The sequence below is a fragment of the Patagioenas fasciata genome, chromosome 19 (assembly GCF_037038585.1).
Source record: "Patagioenas fasciata isolate bPatFas1 chromosome 19, bPatFas1.hap1, whole genome shotgun sequence".
Taxonomy (NCBI): Eukaryota; Metazoa; Chordata; class Aves; order Columbiformes; family Columbidae; genus Patagioenas; species Patagioenas fasciata.
Genome location: NC_092538.1, coordinates 2,701,945 through 2,715,019, shown reverse-complemented (window position 1 = coordinate 2,715,019; position 13,075 = coordinate 2,701,945). Strand labels below are relative to the sequence as shown.

The window sequence follows — 13,075 nt, the reverse complement described above, 5'->3', positions numbered from 1 at the left end:
TCCCCCTCCCGCCCTTCTCGGGTAACCCAGCGCCATCTCTGCAAACAAAGGGGAGGGTGTGGGACGCAGGTGACGGTGACGGAGGAGCCGAGGGGAGCGTCCAGCAGTGAAACCCCACCCCGGGCGGGCGCTGGAGCTGGCCCCGCCAGCCCTTATAAGCACAGGTGCACCCAGGTGTAAGCTGATCCCCCAAGGGCTGCGAACGGCGACAGGTGGCCGTGAGGGTTTCGGTCCGTGGGTTCTTCTCCACCATCGCCTGGAGCGCGGCAGCGAAGCAGTCACCATGTCGATGGCGCTGGAGATCAGCGGGTTGGCCTTGTCGGTGCTGGGTTGGTTGTGCACCATCCTCTGCTGCGCCTTGCCCATGTGGAGGGTGACGGCTTTCATCGGCAACAACATCGTGACGGCGCAGACCATCTGGGAAGGGCTGTGGATGAACTGCGTGGTGCAGAGCACGGGGCAGATGCAGTGCAAGGTCTACGACTCCATGCTGGCCCTGCCGCAGGATCTGCAAGCCGCCCGCGCCATGGTGGTGGTGGCCATTGTCTTGGCCGCCCTGGGTTTACTGGTGGCCATCATAGGCGCCCAGTGCACCCGATGCGTGGAGGACGAGAGCATCAAAGCCAAGATCACCATCGTCTCCGGCGTCATCTTCATCCTCTCCGCCATCATGAACCTCATCCCCGTCTCCTGGTCAGCCAACACCATCATCCGGGATTTCTACAACCCGCTGGTGCTCGAATCCCAGAAGCGGGAGCTGGGCAGCTCGCTCTACGTGGGCTGGGCGGCCTCTGTCCTCCTGCTGCTGGGGGGGTCCCTGCTCTGCAGCTCCTGCCCCCCCAAAGACGACAGGTACACCACCAGCAAGGTGGCCTACTCAGCCCCGCGCTCCGCTGTCACCAGCTACGACAAGAAGAACTATGTCTGAGCCCCCCCGGGATCCCCCGGGACCCCCCAACACCCAAGCCCCCCAACCCTCCCCACCCTGAGACCCTCATCACCCTCCACAGGGCCAGGGGTGGCGGCAGCGGGGCAGGGGGGCGCGAAGGAGCGGACGGGGTTGGCGGCGGGGTCAGAGCCAGGCTGTGTAAATAGAGACAGTTTCGGGTAAACAAGAAGCGGTTTCGGGTTGGCGGGAGACGTGGCGCCCAGCGCGCCCCTGCCCGCGCCGATGGGGCAGGATGGGGACAGGGCTGGCGACAGTGGCCCCCTCTCGGTGTGTCCCCCCCCATCACGCCGGCCGGGCACGGTTTGTCCCTGTTACGTGTGTCTGTACCGGTTACATTTGTCAATAAACGTGTCCTGTTTTGGTAGCCAGAGTATCTTCGGAGTGTGTGGGGGGAAACAAGATCCCACCAGGTACGGTGGGGTTGCTGGGGCTACGGCCCCCCCAAGGCATCATGTCATGTCCCCCGCCGGTTTGGGGGGCGGGGGTGTCCCGTTGCGGGGTGTCCTGCTGCAGCTCCTCGTCCTCCGCACCGCGGGTCTCTGCTCGGGGGGGCCGGCTCCCCCCTGCCCGTTCGCGGGCACATTCCTGGCGGGGTCGGGAGGCAGCGGAGGCGCTGAACTCCAGCAGCGGCACTCCCTGCGCGCCCGGTCCAAAGTCTGACTCCACGGAGGGGAACACGGGGTGCTCCCGCCACCCCCCCACCGAGAGCGGCAGCCGGGGCGAGGCCGCATTGCACAACCGCTCCCACCGGCCCGGCCCGGCCTCCCCCGCCACGCTCCAGCGGGCAGGGACAAAGAGGGAAGGAGCCGCTGCAGGCGCACGGTCGGATCCCGCGCTGCCCGCGGCCAAGAGCGCTGCCCGCTGCCCGCACCCTGCCCGTCCCGGGGCTCGGAGCAGCTCTTGGGAACACGCTGCCCGCGGGCAGCTGGGAGCGGGAGGTTTTGTTGCCTTCGGGCTGGGATGTGGCTGCGGGCAGGCGCAGGCAGCGGGAGCCCGGCCCCGAGCGCGGTGTCCCGGCCGAGCCCCGCTGCCCAGCCCGCAGGCGGGGACTCTGCCCCGGCCCCCCCGCCCCGCTCCCCGCAGTAGCCGCGATAAGGATCTGCAGCGCCCGGGCGGGGCGGCGCTGCCCGGCTGTGCTCGGGGGGTGACAGACGGGGGGTGACAGACGGGGACGCGACGCCGCGTCCGGCCCGGCAGGCAGCGCGCGCCCGGCGGTGACCTTGCCGCCGGCAGCGCCCGGCACGCAGCGCCCTCCCGCCGCCAGGGGGCGCTCCGCTGCCGGCAAGCGAGGCGGGGGCGGGGCCGCCGGCGCGCACGCTGTGTCACGGCCCGCGCGCCGCCGCCGTCGCCGCCATGATGCTCCGCCGGCTGTCCCGCGCCCCCGCCCCGCCGGGCCGGCTGCGCCCCCGCCCGCCGCTCGCCGCCGCCCCCCGCTCCGTGGTGACGTAAGGGCCCGGCCGCGCGCGAGGCGGGGGGGCGGCAGGAGGGGTCCGGAGAAGAGGGGCGGGGCCGTTCCCCGCGTTTGGGCCACGCCCCCGGTGCGTTAGCCCCGCCCCCGTGGTATGGTTTCAGCAGGGCAGCGCTTGGCACCACCCCCGGGCTAGCCACGCCCTCGCGCCGACCGCGCCCTCCGGCCACGCCCCTGCCCCCTGTGGCCACGCCCCTCTCCCGCAGCGCGGTGCCGGTGGCGTACACGGAGGTGTCGGGACGCGGGGACCGGCCGCCCCTCCTGATGCTCCACGGGCTCTTCGGCAACCGCGGCAACTTCCAGACGGCGGCCAAGGCGCTGGTGCGCGGCGGCAGCGGCAAGGTGAGGCCACGGCGCCCCGAGGAGGGGTCACGGGCAGGCAGTGCCCGGGCCGGGGTGACACGGTGCCTCTGCCCGGGCAGGTGCTTGCGCTGGATGCCCGGAACCACGGCAGCAGCCCCCACAGCCCGCTGATGAGCTACGAAGCGATGAGCTTGGATGTGCAGCAGCTCCTGACCCACCTGGGCATCACCAAGTGCATCCTCCTGGGCCACAGCATGGGGGGCAAGACAGCCATGACGCTGGCTTTGCAGCGGGTTGGCAGGCGCAGGGCTCTGGGGCAGGGGGTGTGCAGGCTCAGGGGGCTCCTGGAGCAGGAGGCTGTAGGAAGCGGGGTGGCACTGGGGGGAGTTGTTCACCAATGCCAGGTTTGCCCATGGCCCCACAGCAAGTGGATTTTCTCCACGTGATCAGTGGTGCTGTCCCACTCAGAGTGGTAAGCCAGGCTGTGGAAGCAGGAGTGGGTCTCTGTCTACCAGCCCACGCTCTGGTACTGATTGCAGGTGAGGTTAGAGATTGGTGCCAAGGCACAGGGACACAGGAACTCACGGAAGGGCACGGGGAGTCTTTGCTGAGGCAGAAATGAGCTAAAAGCCTCTAGGGAGGCTGACTGAGAGCAGAACTCTGTGCTCGGTCACACTGCGGAGATCGTGGCTGGCATCTATCTGCCATTTGTGTCCGCAGCCAGACCTGGTGGAGCGCCTCATCTCTGTGGACATTAGTCCTGTCACAACCACACCTGTCTCCGAATTCTCTGCCTACATCTCAGCCATGAAGACAGTGAAGATCCCGAAGGGTCTGTCCCGCTCTGCAGCCCGCCAGCTGGCTGACGATCAGCTGCGACCAGTGGTGCAGGTAGGAAATGCTGCTTCTGGGATGGGGTTTCCTTTCCCCACCTGTCCCTGGGAGTGTCCCAAAGCTTTATGGCCATGGTCCTGGTGGGACGCTTTGCACGCCTGGCCTGGGCAGCTGGAGGACACCTCAGGGCTGCAGGGGTGATGGGGAGTGTGACAGCATGGGGGTTGGTCAGAAGGGATGGAGGGGAGATCAGAGGGTGCCAGGACAACTTGAGGTCTTGTTGTTTTCACTGAAAAGCATATGATCCCCTTTTGTGGCAGCTCCCGCAGATGAGGCAGTTCCTGCTCACCAACCTGGTGGAGGTGGAGGGCCGGTACGTCTGGCGGGTGAACCTGGAGGCCATTTCCCACCACTTGGCAGATATCATGAACTTCCCCCCCTTCCACAAGCCGTATCCTGGCCCTGCACTCTTCTTGGGAGGATCCAACTCACCCTATATCAGGTGGGACTGGGAGAAGCGGTTCAGAGTCTGTGGTTTGACCCCTTGTGGTCTTCTGCAGCTGCTGAAGGTGGGAGGAAGCCCCTGAGATGGGGAAGGTCCTGGAGTGAGCTCTGTGCCTCCAGCAGCTGTGACACCAAAGCACTGGAGAGCGAGGGGGAACCTGGGGACAGCCCCAGCGGGGAAGGGGATGTGGTCAGACCTGGGATCCCACTCTGCTTGAGTAGGGTGAGGGAAGACACCTGGACAGACATCTGACCACACTTCCCATGGCGTGTTCCCCTGTCCTACAGCTCCAAAGACTATCCGGAGATCCAGCGCCTCTTCCCCAGGGCCAATGTCAAGCACATCGAAGGTGCGGGCCACATAGTCCATCAGGATAAATTCAAGGAATTCATCACTGCTGTCCTCAACTTCCTGCCACCTCCGTAGCGCTGGGGACCTGGCGTTCTGCAAGCACCACGTGGGACCCGGGGAGCTCCAGGCACTGAGGCAGGACTCTGGGCTCTGTGAGGGGGGCTCAGCCTGGACTGATTAGGCTGGATCCTGCCTGCAAGGGCTTCTCCCAGCCTGGCTTACCTGGATCCAGAGTGGAGAGGCACCTCCATCCCGCACAGCTCTCCTGCCACCTCGCGGGGTGGCACCGGCCCTGGCACTGCCCTTCCTGCGCAGCCTGTCCTGCCTGTGCTGGGGGCTCTGGGAGGGGACAGGAGAGCCCTCTGTTCTGCTGCCAGACCACCTGGCTGTGGATCTGGCTGTGACTTTGCCAAACGTGCAATAAAGCTGAATCCATGCCAAGGCAGAAAAGGGTTTGGATGTGGTGGTGGACAGGGGGGCTGGGGGGAGCACAGGAAGGGGCTTTCACCACCAGCAGGAATATTGGAGGGAGGTGACAACTAGGCTGGGTCTGTAACACACTGAGCTGTGGGAGCAGCGCATGTAAGACACAGGTCTGAGGGTCTTTTGTGCCTCCCAGGGGGAATTGCATCCTCCTTCCACCTCAGGGGCAGACGGAGGATTGTAGGATCTTCTGAGCAAGGAGATGCTGCGAGCCGGCAAGGCGGGGCGCACAGAAATCCCCCTGGAGCGCATCTGCTTAGCACACCCCCAAGGCAGGCATCTCCTCCTCCCTGAGCTCCCCCCGATTTCTCACCTCCCACCCACTCACAGCATCCCTGAGAAGGCAACGTAACACCAGCTACAACCATCCACCCACTGTGGGCTAAAGGCAGAGAAGCGGTGCTGTCTGCTGTAAAATCTCTTTATTAGATGATAGATAAAACCAGAGATGGGGCAGAAGCGTCTCTGGGGGTGACGGATCATCTCTGTCGTAACTGGGTACCAGCTCTGGGAACAGTTAAGAGAGACACTAATCAGCTTTGCATTTGGTGCTGCAGTGCCAGGTGTCTGCTGCTCCCTGAGAAGAGTTTGCCCAGTTTGGGGTTGCCTGGAGGCCACAAAAGGAAGGGAGGAGACCAAAGACTATTTTATTCCAGGTCTGTTTGTTGCTACGAGCAGACAAGTCCTTTGGATACCCTGTCGCAGGAGCAGTGGGGAATTTCTCCCCACTCCTCCTCGCTGGCTGGTTTGGTACCAGGTTTGGGGCACAGACAAAAGGCTGGCGCAGAGGTGCAAGGTGAAGGGACTCACCACGGACTGGAGGTCAGTGGCCTGGGAAGAGGTAGAACTTCCTGAGCAGTGTGGTCCGTTCTTGTGATGGCAACTGCCGAGGGAACTTTTCGAAGGCGCGTTGCACCTGGGGTGAGAGAGACAGTGGGGACACATGAGAGCAGCTCCGCGCCCAGCATCGGAAGGCTGCAGGGAGTCAGGAAGTGTCCCCAGGAGCGTCCCCAGGTGTGTGTCTGGTGGCATGAGATGCCGTGGGCTGCACCAACACACCAGGCTCTTGCATGCCCACCCCATGGCAGGGTGCCAGCTGACTTTCCAGGCCAAACCAGACCTCTTTTTGACAGATCTTGCTGGGAAATGGCCCATCCTGGCCTGAACTCTGCCCTGAGCAGTACTTCTTACCATTGGTATGGCTGCATCTGCCGGCACACCTGCAGGTAACTGCAAAGCCTCACCTTTCGGAAGATCTCCTGTAAGTTGCTGTCACAGGCGTGGTTTCGAAACTGTTCTATCAGGTGCTGGATGAAAATGGTGCCTTTTTCTGTGCTTCTCCAGGACAAAGTATCTGAGGAGACAGAAGGTGCCAAGTGTGATTTCACTGCAGCAATGATTAATGGTGGGTGCTGGAACAGGAGGCTGGGGCACCTTCTCCGAGATCATTAATCAGCCCACGGGCTTGGAAAAGGACAGGGCATCCCAGGGAAGCTAGAAGTGACATGAATATTTTCTTCAAGCCTCTCCGGTCTCCGAAGTCCCCAGCCACGCCAGCTGCCAGGCTGGCACGGCCTGGAGCCATCTGTGACCTAGCAGAAGATGATCTCCCCTGGCCGGCCACTGCAGTGAGATAAATTGGCTGGGGAAGGAGTGCGGGCAGACCCAGTGGGCAGGGCTGGAGCTGGGGCGAGGGACAGCAGCCAGGCAGGGGAACAAAGCTCTGGCCCTGGCCAAGAGGGATCTGTGGTGTCCTGGAGCAGCCTTGTACCCTGGCGTTAGGGGACACTGACTTCTCCAGAGCTGTTTGAGCAATGCCTGAGCAGTCACTGGCTGGAGGGGATCCCCATCAACCAGCCCCAAGGAGGAGGAGGTATGGAGGAGACCCATGGCATCAGGAATAAGAGTCCTGTTGTCCTCACCTGCTTTCAGGCATGGCAACTATCTCCAGGAACCACTTACCAGGTGTGGAGGCATGTAAAGTGGCAAAATCGCTTTCCAGGTGGACTTCACGGATTCCCTCAGCTTCCAGCCCTTCAGGGAATGCGTCAGCTGAGCCAGGAGCAGGTGCAGCAGGGTCTGCAGAATCACTCACCAACACAGACCCTCTTTTTCCTGAGAAGGTAGGGTCAGCCATCAGCGATGATGGGCTGTCCTGTACCCACCCTGCGCTCAGGGCTCACGTGCCCTGGGAGAGCCTGGCTGGCTTGGTCACCTCACAGGCCCCTCGTAATGGGGACTCACCTCCACGGCAGGCCTGGATAATGACCACTTTGGGTTTGCCCAGCAGTGCCCGGCAGTTCTGGTTGTTGAATTTCTCATAGATGGTGTCGAGGGAAAGGATGTCTGTGGTCTCATCTTTGCTCTTGGTCCCGCAGAGCCCAGCCCTCAGCCCGTGGGACATGAAGACCAGGAAGGTGCTGTCAGAGGTCCAGTGCTCTTCATGGTCTGCAAAATCCTTCATGACTGTAGCCATCCCCTACAAACCAGCACAAGGAAGGAACATCAGCAACCTGTGACCCAGCCACCCGCTGTGGGCAGGAGCCACTGCCACTGGGGACAGAGTTGTCCCTGTGGTGCCTGAGCCCTCTCACCAGTGCAGGCAAGGAGGGTCACTGTGCCACTGCCAGGGCCGGTGGCTTTGTGCACTGCTTTACCTGGGAAGTTAAGTTGTAGTGGGTGTCCACCACATAGCCCAGCCCTTCTAGCAGCTTTGTCATCCCCACCACGTCTACTTCAGCCCCATTTCGCCGGCTCAAGTGCTCAAACTCAATGTTGCAGATGAGCAGGGCCCTACGGGTTCGCGTCTCCCGTGGTAGATGGATGGGATAGATCTGTGAGGAAGGAGGGAGGGAGAGAGTGCTCAGTGGTGGGTGGGTGCAGGGGGGCTTTTCTTGAGAGGCAGCTAATAGTGGAGAAAGCCCATGGGTGCAGCAACCACATCTCCCTGTCCCTGGGGCATCTCCCCACATCTGCCCTGCTCCTGGGTCAGCAAAGACTCTGGCTCCCCTGGGCAAGGCCCTGCCATGCTTCAGCCCCCTCTCATCTCTGCAGCACCTGGTCTCCCTCTGTGTCCCTGATGCGCTGGTACTCGCTCAGGGAGCACTGCTGGATCCACTGCTGGCCCCGGATGCTGATGGGGTGCCCAGTGGGGACCTCAATGTTGGGGGCAGGCAGCTGCGCATCACGAGGCCCTGTAAGCAGAAAGCCTCACTTTACGCTGGGAAGCACCTGCAGCAAGAGGGGCCTGTCACAGGACACAGACGGGTGAGCAGAGCTGGGATGTGCCCCTTGGGAGAGGACGGACACCCCTTAGAGCCCTGTCATTGCTGCACAAGGGGGACTCAGTGCCACAAAGCAGTGACACTGGGGACACCAAACTGCCTCTTGCCTTTGGGCCTTGGACACCCGCCAGGGCCAGACCCCCCTCCAGCACCACACAGGAGATGCTGGGACCCCCAGCAAGACCTGGAGCAAACCACAGCCCCACAGTTCTCACCCGACTCAGTGGCCAAACCCAGCTGCTTTGCCAAGACACCATCGCGCTTCCTGAGGCTGTCGATGAAGATCTGGCTGGCCCTGGAGCCCTTGAGGCGCACGCCATCAATGAGGCAGCGAGCCTTGTCGGTGCGCACCACGTACCGGTCCTGCACCTCGTCTACCTCCTGCAGGTTCAGCACCCCTTGGGCCAGCAGGTCGTCCAGCAGGCCAGAGATCAGTGGCTTGCTCACCCGTTCCACAAACTCCGTCCGCACATTCAGGAGTTGCTGATCTGCAGGGCAGTCTCATCAGTTCCGGGAGCACCCACACCACAGCTCCTGCTGTCCCGCTGCCCATTCTGCATGCTTCCTCTTCCTTACCACCTCCCCTGGGTGCTGATCCCTTCCCCGCCACCCCTCTGGCTGCTCCTCCTTCCCCATCACCTCCCCTGGGTTCTGCCCCCCCTCCTGCTGATCCCTCTCCCGCTTCCCATCCTGTGTGCTCCCTGTCTCTCATTGCCCACCCAGGGTGCTGCTCGCTCCTTCACTGCCACCCTGGGGGCTTTGCCTGCAATCGCCCACCTTCCCCTTTTCCCACACACCCACAGACAGTCCCCCAAGGAACGCATTCGCAAGGCCCCTGCCACCCAGGGCCCGGAGTCCTGGAGCCAGTCCACATGCTGTGTTCCTGTGCCTCAGGCCAACCAGGGCAAGCAGGACCCCAGGCAGGACCCCCACTGGCACCCCCGTCCCACCACTGAACCCCAGCATCGCCGGTCGGACTCACCTGCCATCGCCCCTCAAACCGTGGCCTGCAGAAGCAGTCACGTAGTGTCCTGACGCGGAGGAATATGAAAGCAAATGTTTTACACAGCTCCACTTCCTTCCTCTTTGCGCGGGCCTTGGCCTGCTGCCATCCCCCGCCTGTACCCCTGCGGTCGCCTGAGTCTGAGAGTTCGCTGAGCGCGGGGCCAGAGCCCCTGCACGCTTTGCAGCCACGCTTGGATCTGCTTCTGGGGGTGCCCAGCACATTCCCCTGACACTGGGGCATCGGGAATAAATGTAACTAACTGTTCCCAGTGCCAAAACGCTTGGTGCCTGCAGAGCCAGGAGGCAGCTCCCAGCCCTTCTGTGCCTCTCAGAGCCGGGCACAGAGCAGCTCCTCTTGCAGCTCATGGCCCCAGGGCCAGGACCAACATCCTCTTCATGCACACAGCCCTGAACCCTCCAGACCTGTCTGGGGCTGAGGTCCGCTTATCTCTCCCTCACGCTGCCCTGTGCAGGCGCTGGCAGGGAGATGCTGCCTTGGGCAGCAGCATCTTCATCCACCCAGGGGTTCACCAGCCTGGTCTCCATCCCGCAAGCGCTGAAGAGGAGCCAGCCTGGAATGCAAAATATAGACTGTAAGAAAACCTGAGGTTGCCCCGTAATTCTATTAGCAGGGCTGTTTCACAGGATAGGTTGAGCACAGGTCGAGACGTGGGTGGGAATAGCAGAAGTAACACCCATGATGGGGAAAGCCAGGAAGGAGCCGTGGGGAAAAGGGACATACATTGCGCCCTTCAGGAGGGAGAGGCAAACAGCCATGGAGCGCTGCAGCTGCTGAATGCCAAGCACCAGTACAGGGTGGGGTTGACCCGCTGGAAAGCAGCATTGCGGAGAAAAACCTGGGAGCTGTGGTTGGCAACAGGGTGACCATGAGTCAGCAACATGCCCGTGTGGGCAAGAGGACAATGGTATCTGGGATGTGTGAGGAAGAGTGTGATCCAGGAAGTTGTTCCTCCCCCTCTGCTCTGCCCTGGTGTGAGGCCACATCTGCAGAACTGGGTCCAGTTCTGGGCTCCCCAGTTTAGGAAGCACAAGAAATTACTGGAGAGAGTCCAGTGGAGGGACACAGAAATGCTGAGGGGTCTGGAGCATCTCTGTGATGAGGAGACACTGAGAGAGCTGGGGCTGTTGAGCTGGAGAAGAGAAGCTGAGAGGGATCTGATCAATGGGATCAATAGCTCAGGGTGGGTGTCAGAGGATGGACCAGACTCTGTTCAGTGGTGCCCAGCGCCAGGGTGAGGGGCAACGGGCACAGACTGAAACACAGGAGGCTCCATGTGAACATGAGCAGAAACTTGTTTGCTGGGAGGTGCCAGAGCCTGGCCCAGGCTGCCCAGAGCAGGTGTGGAGTCTCCTTCTCTGAGCCATTCAAACCCGCCTGGACCCACCTGTGTGATCTGCTCTGTGACCCTGCGTGAGCAGGGCTGGGCTGGGGATCTGCAGAGCTCCTGCAGCCCAACCAGCCTGGGGTTCCGTGTTCTGTGGTAAAACGGGGTGGCCTCACGATCTTGTCACCATCCTGAAGGCCCCGCAGGCCTGTTGGGGAGCCCTGACACGTCACGGCTCCGCGGTGCCCCAGCCCCGTGCTGAGATCCCAGTGCCGCCCTGCCCTGGCCAGGACCCGGCAGCCGGGAGGTGGCGCTGCCCGTGAGGGGCCCGGGCTGCGCCAGTGCGGGGGACGTGGGGAACGCCCCTTTCCCCAAATCCCGGCCCTTCCCCTCCCACGGGCCCCACCGGCCGGTTCCCGCTGCCCGCTGCCCGCAGGCGCAGGAGCGGCGCTGTCCGGTCACCGGGCCGATCACGTGACGGACGCCCCCTTTCCGGTTATGCCCCCCCGGTTATTTTCGCCCCCCCGCGGCGCCCCAGTGACCGCCGCCGTTTTCTGAGGGGAAGGGCAGCCCGGCCGCGGATTGGCTGCAGTTGGACGCGCTGTGATTTCTCATTGGGCGCTGAGCGTCCGGTCCCGCCCGAGCCGCTCGCCGCACTGGGTCACGGGATGGGCTTGCGTGCGACAAGAGGGCGTGTCCCGGCGGACGGTGGCGCTGGGCGGGGACGCGTTTGCTCCGTTCATTGGCCCACGGTGCCGGTGGCGCTTGGCGCTGATTGGCTGCACCGCGCGGGTCGGTGGGGGGGGTAGGGCGGGGAGCTGCACGCGGCAGAGGCGGGAGCGGCGCGGCCGGAGCAGGTGAGACCCGCCGGTTCCCACTCCCCGCCCGGCGCCGCCCCCGCGGGCCCAGCGCGGCCTCTGACTCCGGCCCGGTCCTGCCCGGGCCCGCGCGTTCTTCAGGTTTCTCCCCGTCGCCGCCGCCTCCCGGTGAGCGCGGCCTCCCCGGGGCCTGTCTGTGAGGGGCGGGCGGCGGCAGCGCTGAGGCGGCGGTGGCGGCCCTGCGGCCCTACCGGGTAGGGCGGGCGACGGCGGACCCGGGCCGGCTTCGCTATTGCCCGCCGCGGCGTGGGGTGGCTGGTGAGTGCAGGGGGCGGCCCCGAGGTGCCGGAGATTTAAAGGCCGGTTCACGTTAAGGAGAAGGAACGGGCCGCGGGTTTTCCGCCGGGTCGGGCTTGGGGGCGGCGCCGTTCCGGTAGCGACAGCCCTTCCCCAGCCCCGGGCTGGGAGAGCTCGGCTGCGGAGAGGAGGCTGCGGGCCCGGCTGGACTTCCCCGGGCCGGAGCGACGCCGCCGCTGCCGCCCCGGAGACCACCCTGGAAACAGCTCCCGGTCGCGGGGTTCTTGTGCCACACGAAGCGCGGTAACAGAGGCTGGTCCTGCCCCTCTCCCTACTGGGGTCTGCCCGGTGTCCCCGCACACGGTGCAGGTTTTTGGAGAAGGTGTCTCCCCTCCTTGGGCAGGAGGTGGTGAAGCTCTCTGTGGAGGTTTGAAACTGCTGGTGGCTGAAGTTTGATATGGAGACAACATTGTTGCAAGTTTTACATTTATTAAAAAAATCTCAAACAACTACGTGTTGTAAACTTAGGTTTCCCTAAAGTATTTGATGCGATGCCTTTGGGTTTTCCTGCTGAATTAACCGAAGGGGGCTGAGCTCAAAATAACCTGCGTAAGGTCGGTGGCTCCCAGAATATTATTGGGGACATTATGTTAACAGTCTCCTAAAGATCCTACTGCTGATTTTTGTCGGTGACCTGAAGAAAGTTTGCAGCTAAAAGCTGATGGAGCACACAAGCAACTTGGAGTGCTGAGTGAGAAATAAGAGATTAGGATCCAATAGGTTGGTCTGGTGAGTTTGGCACTATATTTCTGGCTGGGGTGGTGCATCTATTACCAGGGAAAAAGCACTTCTGTAGTGCTGTGCCCAGGTTTGGTGCCTGTGTGTGGGGCGAAGGCTGGTGGAAAGCTGGGCAGAGTTCAGAGACGATGTGTGAGGGTGGGATTAAAGGTGAAAAAAGCTGCCATGCAGTACGAGAACTCCGGTCTGCTTCATGCAATGAGATTCAGTCAGTGTGTGTGTACTTGGGGAGGACAGAAGTTGGACTGTGGGACTTCAGTGCGGCTGGTCATGCTATGCGAGTGCGTGCATAGAAACCAGGGCATATATTCTGAAGTGATAATCAAGTGTGCGAACAAACTTCCCAAAGTTAGTGATGACTTTGTATTTGCTGGCAACTTTTGCATCAAACCTCAAAACTTTTCTTTTAATAAAAGCAATGGCAAGTGTTGTAGCTCAGTTACCAGCGCGGGAGGTTCTGTGGTCCGCTCTGCTTGCAGGTTTGTAGGGTCGCCACATTACGTCTTTCAGGGTGCTCGCTGCAAGATGAATATCTAAGCAAACAGAGATAAGACTGGTAAATAAATGGAAGAGTTTTACTTATAGTTATTAATTTCTAGGAATAGCTGTTTTCCCCTTTGCTGTGTTTGCAGAA

At 62.2% G+C, this 13,075-nt stretch overlaps 4 protein-coding genes across 8 annotated transcripts in view; 3 read left to right on the top strand and 1 right to left on the bottom strand.

Moving 5' to 3' along the window:
• Positions 1-77: 77 nt before the first annotated feature.
• On the top strand, positions 78-1,313 carry CLDN3 (claudin 3). Its single transcript, XM_065853138.2, has one exon. The coding sequence runs from the start codon at positions 284-286 to the stop codon at positions 926-928; it is 645 nt and encodes a 214-aa protein (XP_065709210.1). The 5' UTR covers positions 78-283; the 3' UTR covers positions 929-1,313.
• A 965-nt stretch (positions 1,314-2,278) lies between these two features.
• ABHD11 (abhydrolase domain containing 11) lies at positions 2,279-4,860 on the top strand. 3 transcript variants are annotated; one of them, XM_065853183.2, is made up of 6 exons: positions 2,279-2,394; positions 2,624-2,759; positions 2,840-3,013; positions 3,441-3,611; positions 3,875-4,056; positions 4,347-4,860. In XM_065853183.2, exons 1-6 carry the CDS (start codon positions 2,303-2,305, stop codon positions 4,483-4,485), a joined length of 894 nt encoding a protein of 297 aa, XP_065709255.1. In that variant the 5' UTR covers positions 2,279-2,302; the 3' UTR covers positions 4,486-4,860. The 3 variants fall into 3 exon arrangements, with proteins under 3 accessions (XP_065709255.1, XP_071673130.1, XP_071673132.1); XM_071817029.1 differs by having other exon boundaries at positions 2,285-2,394; positions 2,525-2,759; XM_071817031.1 differs by lacking the exon at positions 2,840-3,013 and having other exon boundaries at positions 2,285-2,394; positions 2,525-2,759.
• A 440-nt stretch (positions 4,861-5,300) lies between these two features.
• On the bottom strand, positions 5,301-9,438 carry LOC136110042 (caspase-1-like). Of its 2 annotated transcripts, XM_065853199.2 has the most exons (9): positions 9,160-9,296; positions 8,393-8,665; positions 7,951-8,087; positions 7,551-7,727; positions 7,138-7,372; positions 6,856-7,008; positions 6,138-6,247; positions 5,704-5,809; positions 5,301-5,400 (listed from the first exon to the last, which is right to left on the bottom strand). In XM_065853199.2, exons 1-8 carry the CDS (start codon positions 9,164-9,166, stop codon positions 5,717-5,719), a joined length of 1,185 nt encoding a protein of 394 aa, XP_065709271.1. In that variant the 5' UTR covers positions 9,167-9,296; the 3' UTR covers positions 5,301-5,400; positions 5,704-5,716. The 2 variants fall into 2 exon arrangements, with proteins under 2 accessions (XP_065709271.1, XP_071673102.1); XM_071817001.1 differs by lacking the exons at positions 7,951-8,087; positions 8,393-8,665 and having other exon boundaries at positions 9,160-9,438.
• A 1,939-nt stretch (positions 9,439-11,377) lies between these two features.
• The window catches only part of MTMR4 (myotubularin related protein 4), a 57,659-nt gene continuing 55,961 nt past the window's right edge, over positions 11,378-13,075 (top strand). The window contains exon 1 of one of the 2 annotated variants that reach the window (XM_065853118.2): positions 11,378-11,514. The gene's annotated coding sequence lies outside the window, so the exon portion shown is untranslated. Of the gene's footprint in view, positions 11,515-11,562; positions 11,665-13,075 lie in introns of those variants that run through there. The other variant, XM_071817143.1, reaches the window with a different exon arrangement.

Bases quoted from the DNA above. Each gene is read 5' to 3' on its own strand.
- CLDN3 (XM_065853138.2), top strand. From the start codon at position 284: ATGTCGATGGCGCTGGAGATCAGCGGGTTGGCCTTGTCGGTGCTGGGT.
- ABHD11 (XM_071817029.1), top strand. From the start codon at position 2,303: ATGATGCTCCGCCGGCTGTCCCGCGCCCCCGCCCCGCCGGGCCGGCTG. The intron at 2,395-2,524 runs GTAAGGGCCCGG...TGGTTTCAGCAG, and splicing joins GCCCCCCGCTCCGTGGTGAC to GGCAGCGCTTGGCACCACCC. The intron at 3,014-3,440 runs GTTGGCAGGCGC...TTGTGTCCGCAG, and splicing joins TGACGCTGGCTTTGCAGCGG to CCAGACCTGGTGGAGCGCCT.
- LOC136110042 (XM_065853199.2), bottom strand. The intron at 6,248-6,855 runs GTAAGTGGTTCC...CTGTCTCCTCAG, and splicing joins TTTACATGCCTCCACACCTG to ATACTTTGTCCTGGAGAAGC. The intron at 5,810-6,137 runs GTGAGGCTTTGC...CTCTCACCCCAG, and splicing joins TACAGGAGATCTTCCGAAAG to GTGCAACGCGCCTTCGAAAA.